General features: G+C 38.8%; 1 protein-coding gene across 1 annotated transcript in view; it reads right to left on the bottom strand.

Moving 5' to 3' along the window:
• GRK3 (G protein-coupled receptor kinase 3) overlaps positions 1–23,545 on the bottom strand; it is a 737,240-nt gene that overhangs the window by 152,175 nt on the left and 561,520 nt on the right. Inside the window, exon 10 of the mRNA XM_053702091.1 lies at positions 10,648–10,726. Within this exon, the coding sequence (XP_053558066.1) occupies positions 10,648–10,726 (79 nt within the window). The remainder of the gene's footprint in view (positions 1–10,647; positions 10,727–23,545) is intronic.

Consider the following 23,545-nt stretch of genomic DNA (forward strand, 5'->3'; position numbering starts at 1 on the left):
TAATAACACTTAATTTATTTAATGTTAAACGTTTTTTTGCTGGCATGTAAAATAGTTTAATTTTCTGAGGTACTGGGTGAAAAAAAAAAAAAAATGTTTTGGGCACTATTTTTTTCCACTTGGCAGTCGTTTTATTTAATTTATGACAGTTTACTGATCTCTCTCACTGTTGTGTGTGAGGGGGAGGGGCCTTTTTTGGCACTTTTGCTACGCATCAAAAAATTCAGTCAGAAATTCATTGTCTTCCCTGCATGATCCGGTTCATCTCTACAGAACTCAGGGGTCTTCAAAACTTGTTTTGAGGGAGGTAATCACTCACAGCAGAGCTGTGAGATTGTAGTTGACTGTGATAAAAAACGTTTATTTCTGTATTTTTTTTCTGCTATCAGGGTTAGTTATCCTTTGCTAATGGGAGCAATCCTTTGCTAAAATTGTGTTTTTACAAAGATTTGATGCTATAACTTTTCAGTTTATTAATTTTCAACTGTCATAACTTTTTCTGTGCTTCTTATAGGCACAGTACGTTTTCATATTATAGTAAATTACTTGAAAAGTATTTCCAAGTTGCTAGTTTATTTGCTAGTGTGTTAAACATGTCTGATTCAGAGGAAGATATCTGTGCTATATGTGCTAAAGCCAAAGTGGAGCCCAATAGAAATTTATGTACTAACTGCATTGATGCTACTTTAAATAAAAGTCAATCTGTACAAATTGAACATATTTCACCAAACAACGAGGGGAGAGTTATGCCGACTAACTCGCCTCACGTGTCAGTACCTGCATCTCCCGCTCGGGAGGTGCGTGATATTGTAGCGCCGAGTACATCTGGGCGGCCATTACAAATCACATTACAGGATATGGCTACTGTTATGACTGAAGTTTTGGCTAAATTACCAGAACTAAGAGGTAAGCGTGATCACTCTGGGGTGAGAACAGAGTGCGCTGATAATATTAGGGCCATGTCAGACACTGCGTCACAATTTGCAGAACATGAGGACGGAGAGCTTCATTCTGCGGGTGACGGTTCTGATCCAAACAAACTGGATTCAGACATTTCAAATTTTAAATTTAAGCTGGAAAACCTCCGTGTATTACTAGGGGAGGTGTTAGCGGCTCTGAATGATTGTAACACAGTTGAAATACTAGAGAAAATGTGTAGGTTGGATAAATATTTTGCGGTACCGTCGAGTACTGACGTTTTTCCTATACCTAAGAGACTTACTGAAATTGTTACTAAGGAGTGGGACAGACCCGGTGTGCCGTTCTCACCCCCTCCGATATTTAGAAAGATGTTTCCAATAGACGCCACCACACGGGACTTATGGCAAACGGTCCCTAAGGTGGAGGGAGCAGTTTCTACTTTAGCTAAGCGTACCACTATCCCGGTGGAGGATAGCTGTGCCTTTTCAGATCCAATGGATAAAAAGTTAGAGGGTTACCTTAAGAAAATGTTTGTTCAACAAGGTTTTATATTGCAACCTCTTGCATGCATTGCGCCTGTCACGGCTGCAGCAGCATTTTGGTTTGAGTCTCTGGAAGAGACACTTGAATCAGCTCCATTAGATGAGATTACACACAAGCTTAAAGCCCTTAAGTTAGCTAACTCATTTATTTCGGATGCCGTAGTACATTTAACTAAACTTACGGCTAAGAATTCCGGATTCGCCATTCAGGCGCAGAGCACTGTGGCTAAAATCCTGGTCAGCTGACGTTACTTCTAAATCTAAATTACTTAATATACCTTTCAAAAGGCAGACCTTATTCGGGCCCGGGTTGAAAGAAATTATCGCTGACATTACAGGAGGTAAAGGCCATGCCCTGCCTCAAGACAGAGCCAAACCTAAGGCTAGACAGTCTAATTTTCGTTCCTTTCGTAATTTCAAAGCAGGAGCAGCATCAACTTCCTCTGCACCAAAACAGGAAGGAGCTGTTGCTCGCTACAGACAAGGCTGGAGACCTAACCAGTCCTGGAACAAGGGCAAGCAGGCCAGGAAACCTGCTGCTGCCCCTAAGACAGCATGAATTGAGGGCCCCCGATCCGGGAACGGATCTAGTGGGGGGCAGACTTTCTCTCTTCGTCCAGGCTTGGGCAAGAGATGTCCAGGATCCCTGGGCGTTAGAGATCCTATCTCAGGGATACCTTCTGGACTTCAAATCCTCTCCCCCAAGAGGGAGATTTCATCTGTCAAGGTTGTCAACAAACCAAATAAAGAAAGAGGCGTTTCTACGCTGCGTACAAGATCTTTTATTAATGGGAGTGATCCATCCGGTTCCGCGGTCGGAACAAGGACAAGGGTTTTACTCAAATCTGTTTGTGGTTCCCAAAAAAGAGGGAACTTTCAGGCCAATCTTGGATTTAAAGATCCTAAACAAATTCCTAAGAGTTCCATCGTTCAAAATGGAAACTATTCGGACAATTTTACCCATGATCCAAAAGGGTCAGTACATGACCACAGTGGATTTAAAGGATGCTTACCTTCACATACCGATTCACAAAGATCATTACCGGTATCTAAGGTTTGCCTTTCTAGACAGGCATTACCAGTTTGTAGCTCTTCCATTCAGATTGGCTACGGCTCCAAGAATCTTCACAAAGGTTCTGGGTGCTCTTCTGGCGGTACTAAGACCGCTAGGAATTTCGGTAGCTCCGTACCTAGACGACATTCTGATACAAGCTTCAAGCTTTCAAACTGCCAAGTCTCATACAGAGTTAGTACTGGCATTTCTAAGGTCGCATGGATGGAAGGTGAACGAAAAGAAGAGTTCTCTCTTTCCACTCACAAGAGTTCCCTTCTTGGGGACTCTTATAGATTCTGTAGAAATGAAGATTTACCTGACAGAAGACAGGTTAACAAAGTTTCAAAATGCATGCCGTGTCCTTCATTCCATTCAACACCCGTCAGTAGCTCAATGCATGGAGGTGATCGGCTTAATGGTAGCGGCAATGGACATAGTACCCTTTGCACGCCTACATCTCAGACCTCTGCAATTGTGCATGCTAATTCAGTGGAATGGGGATTACTCAGACTTGTCCCCTACTCTGAATCTGGATCAAGAGACCAGAAATTCTCTTCTATGGTGGCTTTCTCGGCCACATCTGTCCAGGGGGATGCCATTCAGCAGGCCGGACTGGACAATTGTAACAACAGACGCCAGCCTACTAGGTTGGGGCGCTGTCTGGAATTCTCTGAAGGCTCAGGGACAATGGAATCAGGAGGAGAGTCTCCTACCAATAAACATTCTGGAATTGAGAGCAGTTCTCAATGCCCTTCTGGCTTGGCCCCAGTTAACAACTCGGGGGTTCATCAGGTTTCAGTCGGACAACATCACGACTGTAGCTTACATCAACCATCAGGGAGGGACAAGAAGCTCCCTAGCAATGATGGAAGTATCAAAGATAATTCGCTGGGCAGAGTCTCACTCTTGCCACCTGTCAGCAATCCACATCCCGGGAGTGGAGAACTGGGAGGCGGATTTCCTAAGTCGTCAGACTTTTCATCCGGGGGAGTGGGAACTTCATCCGGAGGTCTTTGCCCAAATACTTCGACGTTGGGGCAAACCAGAGATAGATCTCATGGCGTCTCGACAGAACGCCAAGCTTCCTCGTTACGGGTCCAGATCCAGGGATCCGGGAGCGGTTCTGATAGATGCTTTGACAGCACCTTGGACCTTCGGGATGGCTTATGTGTTTCCACCCTTCCCGATGCTTCCTCGATTGATTGCCAGAATCAAACAGGAGAGAGCATCCGTGATTCTAATAGCGCCTGCATGGCCACGCAGGACTTGGTATGCAGATCTAGTGGACATGTCATCCTGTCCACCTTGGTCTCTACCTCTGAAACAGGACCTTCTGATCCAGGGTCCCTTCAAACATCAAAATCTAATTTCTCTGAAGCTGACTGCTTGGAAATTGAACGCTTGATTTTATCAAAACGTGGTTTTTCTGAGTCAGTTATTGATACCTTAATACAGGCTAGGAAGCCTGTTACCAGAAAGATTTACCATAAGATATGGCGCAAATACTTATATTGGTGCGAATCCAAGAGTTACTCATGGAGTAAGGTTAGGATTCCGAGGATATTGTCTTTTCTACAAGAAGGTTTAGAAAAGGGTTTATCCGCTAGTTCCTTAAAGGGACATATTTCAGCTCTGTCCATTCTTTTACACAAACGTCTGTCAGAAGTTCCGGACGTTCAAGCTTTTTGTCAGGCTTTAGCTAGGATCAAGCCTGTGTTTAAAACTGTTGCTCCACCATGGAGTTTGAACTTAGTTCTTAATGTTTTACAGGGTGTTCCGTTTGAACCCCTTCATTCCATTGATATCAAGCTGTTATCTTGGAAAGTTCTGTTTTTAATGGCGATTTCCTCGGCTCGAAGAGTCTCTGAGTTATCTGCCTTACATTGTGATTCTCCTTATCTGATTTTTCATTCAGATAAGGTAGTTCTGCGTACTAAACCTGGGTTCCTACCTAAGGTGGTCACTAACAGGAATATCAATCAAGAGATTGTGGTTCCATCTTTGTGTCCTAATCCTTCTTCGAAGAAGGAACGTCTGCTACACAATCTAGATGTAGTCCGTGCCCTGAAATTTTATCTACAGGCAACTAAGGATTTTCGACAAACGTCTTCCCTGTTTGTCGTTTATTCTGGTCAGAGGAGAGGTCAAAAAGCTTCGGCTACCTCTCTCTCTTTTTGGCTTCGTAGCATAATACGGTTAGCCTATGAGACTGCTGGATAGCAGCCTCCTGAAAGAATTACAGCACATTCTACTAGAGCTGTGGCTTCCACTTGGGCCTTTAAGAATGAGGCTTCTGTTGAACAGATTTGCAAGGCTGCAACTTGGTCTTCTCTTCATACTTTTTCCAAATTTTACAAATTTGACACTTTTGCTTCTTCGGAGGCTGTTTTTGGGAGAAAGGTTCTTCAGGCAGTGGTTCCTTCCGTATAAAGAGCCTGCCTGTCCCTCCCGTCATCCGTGTACTTTAGCTTTGGTATTGGTATCCCAGAAGTAATGATGACCCGTGGACTGACCACACTTAACAGAAGAAAACAAAATTTATGCTTACCTGATAAATTCCTTTCTCCTGTAGTGTGGTCAGTCCACGGCCCGCCCTGTTTTTTATGGCAGGTAAAAAAAAATTTGAATTATACTCCAGTCACCACTACACCCTTTGGCTTCTCCTTTCTCGTTGGTCCTTGGTCGAATGACTGGAGGTGACGTAGAGGGGAGGAGCTATATAGCAGCTCTGCTGGGTGAATCCTCTTGCACTTCCTGTTGGGGAGGAGTTAATATCCCAGAAGTAATGATGACCCGTGGACTGACCACACTACAGGAGAAAGGAATTTATCAGGTAAGCATAAATTTTGTTTTCTAATTCTAACATCTCCTCCACCTGGTCCCTCCACTTAGCTAGTGTTGGGGTTTCCTGTGTTTTCCACCTTTGTGGGATCAATATTTTAGCGCTATTGATCATAATGTATAGTAAAGCAGTCTTGGTGTCGTCCTTAAGGTTTGGGATTTTGTGAAACAACAAGATATCTGGGGACACAGGCAGTTGGGAGGCTAGTGTTTTATTTATGTGTGAAATAACCTCTTCCCAAAATGAGTCTAGCTTGGGGCAAAGCCACCAAATGTGCAGCAGTCCTGCTACCTCGTTACAATCTCGCCAGCATTTGTCTCTAGCATGCTTATATATTTTTTTGAGTCTCAGTGGGGTTAAGTACCAACGAGAGAGGAACTTGTAGATTATCTCCTGAACCCTGGCTGATATCGATGCCTTTTATGATGCCTGAAAATTTTTTGCCATTCTTTGTTAGTGATACCTGATCCCAAGTCGGACTGCCATTTGCGGCAGTAAGAAGGAAGAAGTTGCGTCCAACAGCAACTCATATGTATAATTGCATTTTAAATAAAATTGCAATTAAAATCGCAATATTTAATTAAAAAAATTACCATTGATCAAAATAACAAAAAAGATGCGTGTTAACAGACCTCAAATAATGCAAAGAAAACAAGCTCATATTCATTTTTAAACAACACAATGCTAATGTTTTAAGTTAGCGAGAGATCCGAAATCAATATTTCATCACAGCTTTCATGTGTCTTGGCATGCTTTCCACTAGTCTTTCACATTGCTGTTGGGTGACTTTATGCCACTCCTGGCGCAAAAATTAAATCAGATCGACTTTGATGGCTAATAACCATCCATCTTCCTCTTGATCACATTGCAGAGGTTTTCAATGGGGTTCAGGTCTGGAGATTGGGGTGGCCATGACAGGGTCTTGATCTGGTGGTTCTCCATCCGCACCTTCATTGACCTGGCTGTGGGCATTGAGCATTGTCCTGTTTGAAGTAAAAAAACAATCCTCAGAGTTGGGAAACATTGTCAGAGCAGAAACAGCTGTTTTCCTTCCAGGAAAACCTTGTATGTGGCATGATTTGTGTGTCCTTCACAAAGATAAATCTGCTCAATTTAACCTTGCTGAAGCACCCCCAAATCATCACAGATCCTCCACCAAATTTAACAGTGGGTGTGAGACACTGTTGCTTGTACGCCCCTCTAGCTCCCCGTTTAACTATTAGATGACCAGGTGTTGGGCAAAGCTGAAAATTGGACTCATCAGAGAAGATGACCTTACTTCAGTTTGCTCTGGTCCAATCCATATGGTCTTTTGCAAACCTCAGTCTGGCTCTTCATTGCATCTAATGGATGAAGGGTATTGTTTCTAGCGTTGCATGACTTTAGCCCTGCCCCTAGAAGCATGTTTCAAACCGTCCTCGCTGTGCACTTCACCCCAGCTGCTATTTGTCATTCGTTTTGTAGGTCACTTGAGGTCATGCTATGGTTGTTGAATGATATTCAAATGAGTTGGCGGTCATCCTGGACAGTGGAGAGTTGTTTTTGCCCTATGCCGGTCTGTAGCTTTGTTGTCCCCAAAGTCTGCTGTTTGACCTTGTTCTTTGAACTGTTAAGGATGATGCTCACGGTATCCATCTGCCAATAAATCTAGAATTGAACCCTTCTTTTCCTTACTCAAAACTTTCTTTTTCAACCCTTTTGGCATGGTGAATAGTTATTTTTTTATTCCTGTTACTTTTTATGTAGCTGGTCCTATTGCAAGGGGATAGCGATGACCACAGCAGTGGTATATATAATATAATAAATGCTATAAATGACATACACCTAGATCACAAGTTTTGCTTTCCGGTTTTAACATTGAAAAAATGGCCGTTTCAGCGTAAAAACCGGAAGGCAGCCATTACGAGTCTTGTCAGTATAGCTGTAACGCAAGCATTTTTTGCCGGTAATGCAAAGTCAGTCCCGCACTCAAAAAAATTATGTTTTTGCGTGGGATTTCCATAGCGCTGGTATTACAGGTTGTGCGGTGGGGATAAAATGCTTGCGTTACAGCCTATATCGGCACGATCCATTCCGTAATTTGAGACCAGTAGTTATGAGTTTTGTGTAACATTTGTATTGCGCAAAACTCATAACTAAAATGTTATAAAGTACACTAACATCCATAAACTACCTATTAACCCCTAAACCGAGGCCCCCCGCATCGCAAACACTAAATTAAATTTATTAATCCCTAATCTGCAGCTCCTGACATCGCCATCACTAATAAAATTCATTAACCCCTATTCCACCGCTCCCCGACATCACCGCCACTATAATAAAGTTATTAATCCCTATTCCCACGCACGCCAACACTATAATAAAGATATTAACCCCTATTCCGATGCTCCCCGACATCGCGGCCACTAAATAAAAGTTATTTACCCCTAAACCTCTGGCCTCCCACATCACTGCCACTAAATAAACCTATTAACCCCTAAACCGACAGCCTCCCACATTGCAAAAAATTAAATTAAACTATTAACCCCAAAACCTAACAACCCCCTAACTTTATATTAAAATTACAATATCCCTATCTTTAAATTTAAAAAAAAAAAAACCTAAGTTTAAACTATATATTAAACTAACAATACTATTATACTAAAATTAAAATAACTACAAATTAAATACACTAAATTACACATTAAAAAAAAGCTAACTGCTAAAAAAAATTAAATCTACAATTACAAAACATAGAAAACACTAAATTACAAAAACACTAAATTACAAAAACACTAAATTACAAACAAAATTACCCAAAATAAAAACAATTACACCTAATCTAATAGCTCTATAAAAATAAAAAAGCCCCAAAAAATAAAAAAAAGCCCTAGCCTACAATAAACTACAAATAGCCCTTAAAAGAGCCTTTTGTATGCAATTGCCCTAAAGAAATCAGCTCTTTTCCCTGAAAAAAATACAAAGACCCCCCCAACAGTAAAACCCACCAGCTAGGTGGTAACTGTTCGTATGTTTCTACCTACTCCTACTTTATATGTATAGAGTATAGTCATTTAATGCTTTTCACTTTGGTATTTTTACAGTTGCACAGCAGCAGCTCCTCTCCCCTGCAAGTGATCGTCTCTTTGTGATTGGGAACGCATTATCGGGCGGTCTGTGTACTTCATCACCATGACAACGGGTAACATGGGTGGTGACGTACGCAGGCGCCGGATGATGACGTAATCGGTAAGTGTTGTGGCTATGGACGCATTGAACATTTTTACAATTTGTTAGCTAATATTGGTTTAAATTTTAGCTGGGTGGCCTGTAAAATCAGCCGAGTGGAGCACCCATTAAAAAGGTCATAAGGAGGACACTCTACACACAGAACATAGGACGGTGCTGGTGACATACACTTTTTAAGAATACAGCAGTTATTTAGTTTGATATTGCTTTAAAACTTTATACTGTATTCACATCAAGATTAAGTAAGTTATCACATTGTATGGTTCTTTCTCTCTGGTATTTAGAAGAAAAAACTCAGACTTTACTCTGTATATGTACAAAATTAAAAGCTAAACAGAAATTCCATTTGGAAACCAAAACTTTATTTTTGCTTGACAGAATAAACTACGACCAGTGTGTTGAGCAGAAAAACAAGTTATGTAATAATGCTGAACATATACCACCTATGCCCACTTTAAACATACAGTGCCAGTCCTGGTAAACTTTATCTGAGAAACATGGAAAAACATTAAAACTAAGCAGAAAAAAAATATGCACTTAAAGGGACAGTATGGTCAAAATTAAACTTTCATGATTCAGATAGGGCATGTAATTTTAAACAACTTTCCAATTGACTTATCATTAAATTTGCTTTGTTCCCTAAGTGGTATTTTTGAAAAGCTAAACCTAGGTAGGCTCAAACTGATTTCTAAACCGTTGAAAATCGCCTCTTAGCTCAGAGCATTTTGAAAGTTTTTCACAGTTACACAGTACTAGTTCATGTATATCATATAGATAACATTGTGCTCACGCCCGAGGAATTATTTAGGAGTCTGCACTGATTGGCTAAACTGCATGTCTGCCAAAAGCACTGAGATAAGGGGGCAGTATGCAGAGGCTTAGATACAAGGTAATCACAGTGGTAAAACATATATTAATATAACTGTGTTGGTTATGCAAAACTGGGGAATGGGTAATAAAGGGAGTATCTATCTTTTTAAACAATACAAATTCTGGTGTAGACTGTCTCTTTAACACCAACAGAGACAATAAAATAAATAGAGAGGAATTGCAATACATTGTTACATAGCATTTCTATAATATGCACAGAATACTGACAACTTTTAGCTGAAAACAACAAGAAAGGCTACATTTGAAGCATACAAAACCAGTATATGGAGTAGCACTTGTCTATATTTGTTGAACAAACAATACAGGAGGGGAAAATATTGCAGAAGAGCCTACCTTCACAAAACATAGTATACCACAGGGTAACTAGAAAGAATTGCTACTGTTCATACACCCCTGGGATTATCACCAAGTGAAAACACTCAGGCATAGTTTTGCCAGCATTAAAACGACTGCATGCAGCCCTAACCATAATATATATATTTTGAGAAGAAAATCTTTTTTTTCATTTGCGTTAAGAAGATCTTCAGGCTAGAGCAGAGATGTAGGTCACACTTTTGCAATCAAATAAGTAGAAACAGAATTGAAGCCATAAGCAAGGGAGAGTTTTCTAGAGGATTTGTGTCCAAGAAGGTAATAATTCCTAATATTCTATTATAATATTCTGAGAAAAATAAGGCCAAAGACCATGTTTTAGAATTAGTACATAATTTATTCATAATAACCCTATTATAAGTTCTCCTAAGAGAATATGCTAAATTATCATCTAAATACTTCTTTAAGATATTATCAAAGAAAGCAAATCCACGACTCACTGTCATCAGGTTGATAACCGAATTCGCAAAAACAGATATACTGGACTTACTAGATATACACTATGACCATAGCGTTCAACAAATTAACAACTCAGTCTGTCCATGTGAATAAGGCTTCCCAGGTTCCACTTGTAACTTTATATGTGCATTACGCTCTGCAACGTCTCAGCAGTGTCCTGGTTTCCTCCTATACAAACCATGGCCTGCTCTGGAAATCGGTAATACCTTTTCTTCCTAGCCGCACTATCACACTGCCTCAATATGTTTCCTCTGCACTCAGACATATTTTCTCAAGAGGACTCTTAGTGTGCCCTCCTAAACAAATGTTCCAAAAAATTGTGATGTAAATTTACTCACCATTCATGAGATCCAGTATGAAACAAAGTTTATCAGGTGTATGGAAGGCATAGGTCATGCACACTATAAATGGACAGTCCTGCAAAAACAAACACATCCAATTATAACAACATATTCCTTATAATATGCATTGCAATACAGAGTGTCAAAAACAATGCCTGATTTATAACAGTTTATTAATTGGCTGCGTATGCCGTGCTTAAAGGGACATGAAACCGAAAATTTATAGTTCATGATTCAGATAGAGCATGCAATTTTAACCAACTATAAAGTATTATATCTACATAGCAGGCCTTGTTTAAAGTGACTTTATACACTGATTTTTTCTTTGCATAAATGTTTTGTAGATGATCTATTTATATAGCCCATAAAGTTTTTTTTTTTTTTAAATGTAGAGTTTTGCTTATTTTTAAATAACATTGCTCTGATTTTCAGACTCCTAACCAAGCCCCAAAGTTTTATGAGAATACCGACAGATACTCCAGCTTGCTCCTGTTTGTGTAAAGGGTCTTTTCATATGCAAAAGAAGGGGGAGGGTCTTATTTCCCACTTGCAGTGGGCTTTCCAACTACCTTTTCAACAGAGCTAAACTGAGAGCTTCTAAATAAGTTTTTTTTAACAGTTTTATACTGGATTTTTACATCAGTATCTGTGCATCTTATTCTTTATAGTAGTGTCTATTCTATTACATGCAGTTATATGAAAATGAGTGTATACTGTCCCTTTAAACAAGGCCTGCTATGTAGATATCATACTTTCTGGATACTAATAATTTTAAATGACATTAGGATCTTTAATTTTTTTAAAAAAAAAGAAAGATAAGATGTAACTATTTTGTATTAATTTAATATATCCTTTAAATGGATATCAAAGTAAAAAAAAATATTTTGTGATTCAGACAGAGCATGCAATTTTTAAAAAGTTTCCATTTTACTTCTGTTTAAAATTTGTTTCTTTACATAAATTTCTTTAAAAAAAGTTACATCTATAAGAGGGTATTTTGTTATTTGGGAAAAAATGGTGATATATTTACTAAAGCAATGTTGTGAATTTATTGATGTGGAGGTTTAGCCCTATCATCTAATACAGTGTGGTTATCAATCAGAGAAAATATTATCCTTGAACCATCAACTTTCCACTTAATATGCGTTTCATGTCAATTTAACCTTTTTCCATACAGAAACATTTTTCTTTTTTACTTTAAATTGCTGTTCTTTGACAGAAATGAGAATATTTTGCAATTAATGGACAATCCAAAAGGAAAAAAGAACCGTTCTATTATAACAGAGCTGTTCATTTATTAACCTTCATATACAGTTCTTTTCCTTAATCTTATCACATGTACCTTAAACAATCACATGTAACACTGCAGGAGATGCTGTAGCTGAGAATTCACTGATCCAGCAATATTGGCACAGCACGAGGTTATAACATTGCAGGTTTATTTTTTTAAGATTTAATAACATCTGTGGAAAACTAACATTATTTTGGTCAAATATTAGCAGCTCTATTGTATTTTGATCTTCACATCCCTTTAAGTATGATGTTTTTCTAGTCCAAGATATGAAATACAGAATGAATATTTCATAAGGCGATACATGCGTCACTGTGTAGAGAGGGTGCCTGTATCTGCGACAAGTGATACAGCTGTTCCCCTCTCATTCTATAGCAAAAAGCCTTATAATATGCTAAATACATTTCTTTTAGCCACATAGGAGGAAAAAAATGTAGACACAAAACAAATAAAATGCATGCACGTTAAGTATTAATACCTTTAGGCATTTAAAATATCATGCAATAAACCATCAGTGCAATGTCTTATTTGTCACTGTAATTTTGAAAACAAATTGATCAATTTAATCCTCTTGCAATGTTCAAGACTTTACTAAAAGTAAATATTTAGAGATTTACTACAGGAGAAAAAAGTCTTAAGTAATCTAAAGGAAATCAATCTTCGTCTCTAAAAAGGGGGGGGGGGGGAAAGAAGGGAAAAGAAAAATAATTGTTGTCTTTATTAATGTTCTTGGAGTTTCCATCAATACATTCAAATCCTATTGCATCCTATACTCAAATTTAGGTTTTTAAGTAGAGCAGTGCTTGATGAATTTCACTTTTTGGATAATTCTACAAACAACACAGGACTCAAGTTAAAGTCTTACCAAGGAATTAACCAATTCCAAAAACCAAAAATATGCTCTTATGTCTTAGAGCATTTTCATTATTCCACTACTTCATGCATATGTTTGTTCAACCCTTGCAAAGGCTCCAGAGCAGCAATGCACAACTGTGAGCTAGCTGAACACATCTGGTGAGCCAATAACAAGAAGCTGCTAATCACCAGCTAGCTCCCAGTAGTATATTATTGCTCATGAGCCTACCTAGGTATGCTTTTCAACAAATTTTACAAAATCTATGTATATCCATCAGGTGAGTACAAAGCAAACAATTATGTTGCAAAATGTATAAGTATTTGTTGTGACATAACAGAATGAATTGTCTTTCTCCCTAGCGCTGCAGAAGCTGATTGTCAAACACCAAAGCTCAGATGTGATGCATCTGTTTCGATTGCCCAGGAGATAGAAATAGCCATTGTAGAATGCGCACTGATTCCCTATGGAACCTGAACTCTTTTCTTTTCAGTTGCCATCACAATGTATTTAACTGCCCCAGTTAAAATGGCAATTGTTGCAGTGAAAACGCCTGGATAGGGTTCCTATAGAATCAGAAATAGATTCATTTTCCAATAGTCTTTTAATCTTTTTGACAAAACATATGCTCTTGACATCATCTAAGCTATATACTGCTTTAAGTTTCATGTCTTGTATCTAGACAAAAAAGACAATACCCTTTAAAGCATCAAAGACAACTTACTAGTGTAAGATTTTGAAACTGCACAGTACTAAAAAGTTTGTCTTAATGAAGCATATAGAATGGTTCTTGCGCAGAAAGAGCTTGAAGTGCTTCTTGCAAAAGTAATTGCTACAAGAAATATTGTTTTAAATGTCCAGAAACCTAAGGGAGACCTTACTTAAGGTAGCATTTTGAAGAGAAGTAAATCTCATTGTAGTGAAAGATGGTTATGAGCAAATGTTTCAAAAACAACACAACCAAAGGATCTTGCACACATTTAACACCTGTAATATATCCAAGATTGCAGAGACTTATACCTTCATCAAGGTGATGAAACAAATGTTTTTATAATGATTATGCAAGGAATCTAAGGCCTAGATTTGGAGTTTGGCGGTAGCCATGAAAACCAGCGTTAGAGGCTCCTAACGCTGGTTTTAGGCTACCGCCGGTATTTGGAGTCATTCAAAAAAGGGTCTAACGCTCACTTTTCAGCCGCAACTTTTCCATACCGCAGATCCCCTTACGTCATTTGCGTATACTATCTTTTCAATGGGATCTTTCTAACTCCGGTATTTAGAGTCGTGGCTGAAGCGAGCGTTAGAATTCTAACGACAAAACTCCAGCCGCAGAAAAAAGTCAGGAGTTAAGAGCTTTCTGGGCTAACGCCGGTTCATAAAGCTCTTAACTACTGTGCTCTAAAGTACACTAACACCCATAAACTACCTATGTACCCCTAAACCGAGGTCCCCCCACATCGCCGACACTCGATTAAATTTTTTTAACCCCTAATCTGCCGACCGCCACCTACGTTATACTTATGTACCCCTAATCTGCTGCCCCTAACACCGCCGACCCCTATATTATATTTATTAACCCCTAACCTGCCCCCCACAACGTCGCAGCCAGCTACCTACAATAATTAACCCCTAATCTGCCGACCGCAAAGAGCCGCCACCTACATTATAGCTATGTACCCCTAATCTGCTGCCCCTAACACCGCCGACCCCTATATTATAATTTATTAACCCTTAATCTGCCCCCCTCAACGTCGCCTCCACCTGCCTACACTTATTAACCCCTAATCTGCCGAGCGGACCGCACCGCTACTATAATAAAGTTATTAACCCCTAATCCACCTCACTAACCCTATAATAAATAGTATTAACCCCTAATCTGCCCTCCCTAACATCGCCGACACCTAACTTCAATTATTAACCCCTAATCTGCCGACTGGAGCTCACCGCTATTCTAATAAATGTATTAACCCCTAAAGCTAAGTCTAACCCTAACACCCCCCTAAATTAAATATAATTTTAATCTAACAAAATTAATTAACTCTTATTAAATAAATTATTCCTATTTAAAGCTAAATACTTACCTGTAAAATAAACCCTAATATAGCTACAATATAAATTATAATTATACTATAGCTATTTTAGGATTAATATTTATTTTACAGGTAACTTTGTATTTATTTTAACCAGGTACAATAGCTATTAAATAGTTAAGAACTATTTAATAGCTAAAATAGTTAAAATAATTACAAATTTACCTGTAAAATAAATCCTAACCTAAGTTACAATTAAACCTAACACTACACTATCAATAAATTAATTAAATAAAATACCTATAATTATCTACAATTAAACCTAACACTACACTATCAATAAATACATTAAATACAATTCCTACAAATAAATACAATGAAATAAACTAACTAAAGTACAAAAAATAAAAAAGAACTAAGTTACAAAAAATAAAAAAATATTTACAAACATTAGAAAAATATTACAACAATTTTAAACTAATTACACCTACTCTAAGCCCCCTAATAAAATAACAAAGACCCCCAAAATAAAAAAATGCCCTACCCTATTCTAAATTACTAAAGTTCAAAGCTCTTTTACCTTACCAGCCCTGAACAGGGCCCTTTGCGGGGCATGCCCCAAGAAGTTCAGCTCTTTTGCCTGTAAAAAAAAACATACAATACCCCCCCCAACATTACAACCCACCACCCACATACCCCTAATCTAACCCAAACCCCCCTTAAATAAACCTAACACTAAGCCCCTGAAGATCTCCCTACCTTGAGTCGTCTTCACCCAGCCGAGCCAAATTCTTCATCCAAGCGGAGCAAGAAGAGGTCCTCCATCCGGTAGAAGTCTTCATCCAAGCGGGGCAGAAGAGGTCTTCCATCCGATTGAAGTCTTCATCCAAGAGGCATCTTCTATCTTCATCCATCCGGAGCGGAGCGGCAGCATCCTGAAGACCTCCGACGCGGAACATCCATCCTGGCTGACGACTGAACGACGAATGACGGTTCCTTTAAATGACGTCATCCAAGATGGCGTCCCTCAAATTCCGATTGGCTGATAGGATTCTATCAGCCAATCGGAATTAAGGTAGGAATATTCTGATTGGCTGATGGAATCAGCCAATCAGAATCAAGTTCAATCCGATTGGCTGATCCAATCAGCCAATCAGATTGAGCTCGCATTCTATTGGCTGATCGGAACTTGATTCTGATTGGCTGATTCCATCCACACCTTGATTGACCTTGCTGTGTATCATGGAGTATTGTCCTGTTGGAAAAAACAATCCTGAGAGTTGGGGAACATTGTCAAAGCAGAAGGAAGCAAATTTTCATCCAGGATAACCTTGTACGTGGCTTGATTCATGCGTCCTTCACAAGATAAATCTGACCTATTCCAGCCTTGCTGAAGCATCCCCAGATCATCAACGTGTTGGGCAAAGCTGAATATTGGACTCATCAGAGAAGATGACCTTACTCCAGTCCACTACGGTCTATTCCTTATGGCGTTTTGCAAACCTCAGCCTAGCTCTTCTTTGCTTTTCATTAATGAAGGGCTTTTTTCTAGCTTTGCACGACTTCAGCCCTGCTCATGGACCTTGTTTCGAAATCGTCCTACTGTTGTTGAGTGACATTTAAATGAGATGGCAGTCATTCTGGGCAGTGGAGAGACGTTTTCGCTCTATGCCGATCTGTAGCTTTTTTGCCCCCAATGTCTGCTGCTCAACCTCATTTTTATAAACCGCCGTCTTTGAAATTTTAATGATGGAAGCAACCTGACTCTCACTGTATCCCTCTACCAGTAAAAACAAAATCATTATTTTCGCCATCCAGCTGGTCCTATTCCAAGAGGATAGTGATTACCACAGCAGTGGTACATATAATACAATAAATGCTCTAAATGACAATATTTCTATTTGGAATTTGAGAAGTGTTGTCAGTAGTTTATAGAATAAAACAAAAATATTCATTTTACTCAAACACATAGCTAAAAAAAAGCAATAAGAACTGATAAGTTTGCAGTAGTCTCTTAATTTAATTTATATCAGTGTTTACAGAAAATTTTGCCAGAGGGTGGCATAATAAAGTAGCCGTCTGAGGGCAGAGTAATATTTTCAAATATGATAACATTTTCTGCTGTCTAAAATACAAATTAATTACATAATTCAACAAATATATTTAATGATAAGTTGAGCAATAAACATTTTAACATTTTACTACTAGGTTATTTTTGCTTATTTTTCACCAAAAATTTAGCCGGGTGGTGAATAAGATAAGCCGGGTGGTGCACCAATTAAAAATGTCCTAAAAAGGTGTGCGAATGTGTGTGTGTGTGTATATGTATATATATATATATATATATATACATATATAATACTAGAGAAGGTATGCACTCACTGGATTTGTGCAAATAGCATGCTTTATTGGCACATCAAAATACAAATAGTTAATAATTTGATGTGCCAATTATTATCGGTTATTTGTAGAGCGCCAACAGATTCCGCAGCGATATGGCACTCTACTTGCACAAATCCAGTTAGTGCATACCTTCTTTAGTATTGTATTTATACTTGTCTGCTCCCCCCTGGTAGCTGTCTCTAAAGTGGGAGTGCGCTCTATTATGAACATTATATATATATATATATATATATATATATATATTTATATATGTGTGTGTGTGTGAGAGTGTGTATATATATATATATATATACACACACACACACACACACACACACACATACCATACATATACATACATATATATATATACATATATATATATATATATATATATATATATATATATATATAAGCAGCTGGAGAGCACTCGCACTACTGGGTCAGCCTGCCAGGGTGCATGCAAAAACATGAATAGAAATAGACAAATGGCTTGCACTCACTGGACTTTTAAAAACAAATAAAGGCACATTTTTAAAAGTCCAGTAAGTGCAAGCCATTTGTCTATTTCTATTTATATATATATATATATATATACACACACAGTATATATATATATATATATATATATATATATATATATATATATATATTCAGTACACACACACACATATATATATATATACACATATACACACAAACATACATACACACATACATATGTACACACACACACACATGCTGTATATGCATTCAACAGGTAAGCACAGGGAATCTGTAGTACAATGAATTTGTAGTGTTCAAGTATTTATTTTTGTTAATACTATTATAAAAAGTACAAATGTTAAACATACCAAAAATAAATTCAGTTTAGACTTATCCCCTCATCTCTGGCAGTAAAATACTTATATAGATGGATTATTCTTTGTATACAAATGCTGAAACACAGACATTATGCAGGAAACATTAATCACTGACATGTAAATGCTATAACAGAAATGGAGTCTACAAGCAAACTGCAGGATCTTATTTTACGTGCTGATCTATCGTTTTGCTATGTTTAATGTAAACCAACATTAAAGAGACATAAAACCCAACATTTTTTCTTATGATTCAGGCAGAGCTTTGTCATATTAGTTTTTGTTGAAGAGATATCTAGATAGGTTGGGTGCACATTTTTGGAGCACTTCATGACAGGAAATAGTGCTGCCATATAGTGCTCTTGCTAATGTATACCATTGTTTCAAATCTACTGCCATATAGTACTGCAGATAATATAAGTAAAATGTATTTTTTTTTAAATGGTATGTTCTATCTGAATCATGAAAGAAACATGCGGGGGGGGGGGGGTTATTTCTCTTTAATATCAAACAATCTATTACACAAAGCTAGAAGGATGTGTTGGCCACTTTTTCTGTTCTTTTTACAAGTCTGCAAACCTCTATTAATAGGTTTTACATCTGTAAAGTGTTATCTATTACAGATGTAGCAATTCAGATTTTTAGCCTTCAGTATCCAGGCATGGCAATGCATTCTCAAATATCATTACAACTGATGTATGTAGAAAGCTGAAGACCTGTACTTTCAGAACATTTTGGGTATTATTGTAAATGCAAGCAAATATCTTAATATTTGTCAGTCATACTAATAAAGATATTGTTAAGGTTAAAATAGTTATCAGGAGTCAGTAATGCATGAATTATATGCTTTAATGCAGGGTTCTTCAAGCCACGTTTGCAACCCATTACTGGGTCACAACACGGGTAGCAAGCACCGTTCCTTCTAATAGCGTAACCTATGTACATGTTACACCACTAGGGAGCTGCAGATCTGCTTATGTATAGTTTTACGCAGCTACTGGTTGCTGCTATTTATTACACAAGGGACATGTAGACATTGAGAAGGAGGAACTAATTATACCACCAAAGGCATGCATTGTTAAGTGAACCTTTGCAGCTTAATTCTATTGTATAGACTTTGATGACTGGCCCCTACTTCTCAATGGTGAACAATCTTAAACCCTGTGATCGTCAGATTAAAGATTATTATTATTATACTTTATTTATAAAGCGCCAACATATTCCGTAGCACTGTCCATGGGTACAATTAATTTAAATAAAACAAGGAAATAAAACTTGTAAGAGACAGGACAACATTTTACAAACACATACAGGAGGAACTAAGGGCCCTATTCCCGTGTGCACTTACAATCTAGAAGGGTAGGGGGTTGAGAAACAGGAGGTGAGGACTGCAAGATTGAGAAAGATGTTAATGCAGAGTTAGATGAGGGAAATGTTAGATAAGTGAAAGATAAGAGTATGAGCTCTCTATGGGTGGGGTAGTATGTCTCAGGGTGAAGTCAGGCTGTTCTTGAGTGGGACTGCAGAGAAACTGGAACATAAAAGAAGGAAATAAGAAGATCTCTGACCATAGAGAACACAAGCTCTGCCTCTGATTTGCCAACCACCAGACAGGATTATTTGGGTTTAAGAGGAAGGAACAGAGCTGAAGAGTTTTTTTTATCTTTGTCAAATTTACAGAATTCTCAGAAATATATTTACTGTAAACACTTATTTTACATTGTATGCCCATTACGCAAAAATGCTCCGGTGAAGCTGGCTCTCTTTTTGCATGTTATGTTGCCTGTAGCAGAGAAGAGGGATGCATACGTAGAATTTTGCCAATTTTGCCAAGGTGGGATATTTATCTTTGTTAGCTCTCCACCAATGCAAGAGATTTTCCTCTTTGGCAAGGGGCCTCTCAACAAAGTAAGCCTCAACTTAATTTCTAACTTATATATCTATGTGCAGTGGTAATTTACCAGCTATAAGGTAATAAAAGATATATAATTAAAGAGGTTGAATGTGGTACATATCACAATTTAAAATAAATCTATATATATATATATATATATATAAACACTATTAAAAAAGGTCCAAAGCGCTAACGACCATATATTAAATTTATGGTAAATTCATACCAACTGCTCAGCATATTTTAAAAGCTCTTATCCTAACTAGCATACCAATATGCTTTTTTAAATATTAAAAACATCAGTTTACTGAATAACTTAAATTTTATTATGGTAACGTTACAATTTTATATTCAGCCTCTCTCGAAAAATTTTAAGCTACTGCTTTGATTGACATACGTTTTAGCCAATCATCGGCTCACCATGAGCCTCATGTTAAAAAGTAATTCCGATGCGCAACTCTTATGCTACTTGCGCATTTGAAATAGAGAATCCACAGCTCTAGGATTCTCTATTTCAAATGCGCAAGTAGCATAAGAGTTGTGCATGCGCATTGCATCGCAATTAGTGAGTTCAGGGCGCAGGAGCGTGCAGGTACTTTTTAACATGGGCCGCATGGTGAGCCGATGATTGGCTAAAACGTATGTCAATCAAAGCAGTAGCTTAGAAATTTTTTGATGCAAGTAAGTGCAAGTAGTGTAGTACAGCAACCAACCGGAGAATAATGCTCGTGAAGACAGGGGCTCTGCCAGGGTCCCCCAACATCAGTGATACAAACAGTCTTGTCCACAGCACTATTATTTCAAATTCTCTTTATTTTCTGTTAAGTTACAGACATAAAAAAGCGACGTTTCGAGTGTTGCCACTCTTACTCATGCTTAGAAATTTTTTGAGAGAGGCTGAATATAAAACTGTAAAGTTACCGTAATAAAATTGAAGTTATTCAGTAAACTGATGTTTTTAATATTAAAAAAGCATATCGATATGCTAGTTAGGATAAGAGCTTTTAATATATGTTGAACAGTTGGTATGAAATTACCAACACTATAACATTAGGACAAAGCCTTAAACAATTATCTATAATGTATATCTAATCAGCAATAGCAATCAGCTAATTGTGCAAACTAATAATAGTGCAAATTAATTCAAATAACGCCCCGTCTAAGGGCTGGATTATAAGTGGAGCGCTAACAATTACGTGCAAGCGAAAAGGGGTTTATCGCAGGTGTTTGCACGTCGGGTTTTCCGATCGTATTACAAGTTTAAAGTAAACGCAATTGCAATCACAAAACAAAAAGGTTGTACAAAACACATCAAAAAACAGAATTTATGTTTACCTGATAAATTACTTTCTCCAACGGTGTGTCCGGTCCACGGCGTCATCCTTACTTGTGGGATATTCTCTTCCCCAACAGGAAATGGCAAAGAGCCCAGCAAAGCTGGTCACATGATCCCTCCTAGGCTCCGCCTACCCCAGTCATTCGACCGACGTTAAGGAGGAATATTTGCATAGGAGAAACCATATGTTACCGTGGTGACTGTAGTTAAAGAAAATAAATTATCAGACCTGATTAAAAAAACCAGGGCGGGCCGTGGACCCGACACACCGTTGGAGAAAGTAATTTATCAGGTAAACATAAATTCTGTTTTCTCCAACATAGGTGTGTCCGGTCCACGGCGTCATCCTTACTTGTGGGAACCAATACCAAAGCTTTAGGACACGGATGAAGGGAGGGAGCAAATCAGGTCACCTAAATGGAAGGCACCACGGCTTGCAAAACCTTTCTCCCAAAAATAGCCTCAGAAGAAGCAAAAGTATCAAATTTGTAAAATTTAGAAAAAGTGTGCAGTGAAGACCAAGTCGCTGCCTTACATATCTGATCAACAGAAGCCTCGTTCTTGAAGGCCCATGTGGAAGCCACAGCCCTAGTGGAGTGAGCTGTGATTCTTTCAGGCGGCTGCCGTCCGGCAGTCTCATAAGCCAATCGGATAATGCTTTTAATCCAGAAGGAGAGAGAGGTAGAAGTTGCTTCTTGACCTCTCCGTTTACCAGAATAAACAACAAACAAAGACAAAGTTTGTCTGAAATCCTTAGTAGCTGCTAAGTAAAATTTGAGAGCACGAACTACATCCAAGTTGTGCAACAAACGTTCCTTCTTTGAAACTGGATTAGGACACAAAGAAGGCACAACTATCTCCTGGTTAATGTTTTTGTTAGAAACAACTTTTGGAAGAAAACCAGGTTTAGTACGCAAAACCACCTTATCTGCATGGAACTCCAGATAAGGAGAAGAACACTGCAGAGCAGATAATTCTGAAACTCTTCTAGCAGAAGAAATTGCAACCAAAAACAAAACTTTCCAAGATAATAACTTAATATCAACGGAATGTAAGGGTTCAAACGGAACCCCCTGAAGAACTGAAAGAACTAGGTTGAGACTCCGAGGAGGAGTCAAAATTTTGTAAACAGGCTTGATTCTAACCAGAGCCTGAACAAAGGCTAGAACATCTGGCACAGCTGCCAGCTTTTTGTGAAGTAACACAGACAAGGCAGAAATCTGTCCCATCAAGGAACTTGCAGATAATCCTTTTTCCAATCCTTCTCGAAGGAAGGATAGACTCTTAGGAATCTTAACCTTGTCCCAAGGGAATCCTGCAGATTTACACCAACAGATATACCAAATTATGTGGTAATTTTTCTGGTTACAGGCTTTCAGGCCTGAACAAGAGTATTAATAACAGAATCTGAGAACCCTCGCTTTGATAAGATCAAGCGTTCAATCTCCAAGCAGTCAGCTGGAGTGGGTCGAACGGACCTAGAACAAGAAGGTCTCGTCTCAAAGGTAGCTTCCATGGTGGAGCCGATGACATATTCACCAGATCTGCATACCAAGTCCTGCGTGGCCACGCAGGAGCTATCAAAATCACCGACGCCCTCTCCTGATTGATCCTGGCTACCAGCCTGGGGATGAGAGGAAACGGCGGGAACACATAAGCTAGTTTGAAGGTCCAAGGTGCTACTAGTGCATCCACTAGAGCCGCCTTGGGATCCCTGGATCTGTACCCGTAGTAAGGAACTCTGAAGTTCTGACGAGAGGCCATCAGATCCATGTCTGGAATGCCCCACGGTTGAGTGACTTGGGCAAAGATTTCCGGATGGAGTTCCCACTCCCCCGGATGCAATGTCTGACGACTCAGAAAATCCGCTTCCCAATTTTCCACTCCTGGGATGTGGATAGCAGACAGGTGGCAGGAGTGAGACTCCGCCCATAGAATGATTTTGGTCACTTCTTCCATCGCTAGGGAACTCCTTGTTCCCCCCTGATGGTTGATGTATGAACTTGGCCCTCGCTAGCTGAGGCCAAGCTTTGAGAGCATTGAATATCGCTCTCAGTTCCAGAATATTTATCGGTAGAAGAGATTCTACCCGAGACCAAAGACCCTGAGCTTTCAGGGATCCCCAGACCGCGCCCCAGCCCATCAGACTGGCGTCGGTCGTGACAATGACCCACTCTGGTCTGCGGAAGGTCATCCCTTGTGACAGGTTGTCCAGGGACAGCCACCAACGGAATGAGTCTCTGGTCCTC

Source organism: Bombina bombina, chromosome 2, assembly GCF_027579735.1.
Source record: "Bombina bombina isolate aBomBom1 chromosome 2, aBomBom1.pri, whole genome shotgun sequence".
NCBI classification, from domain to species: Eukaryota; Metazoa; Chordata; class Amphibia; order Anura; family Bombinatoridae; genus Bombina; species Bombina bombina.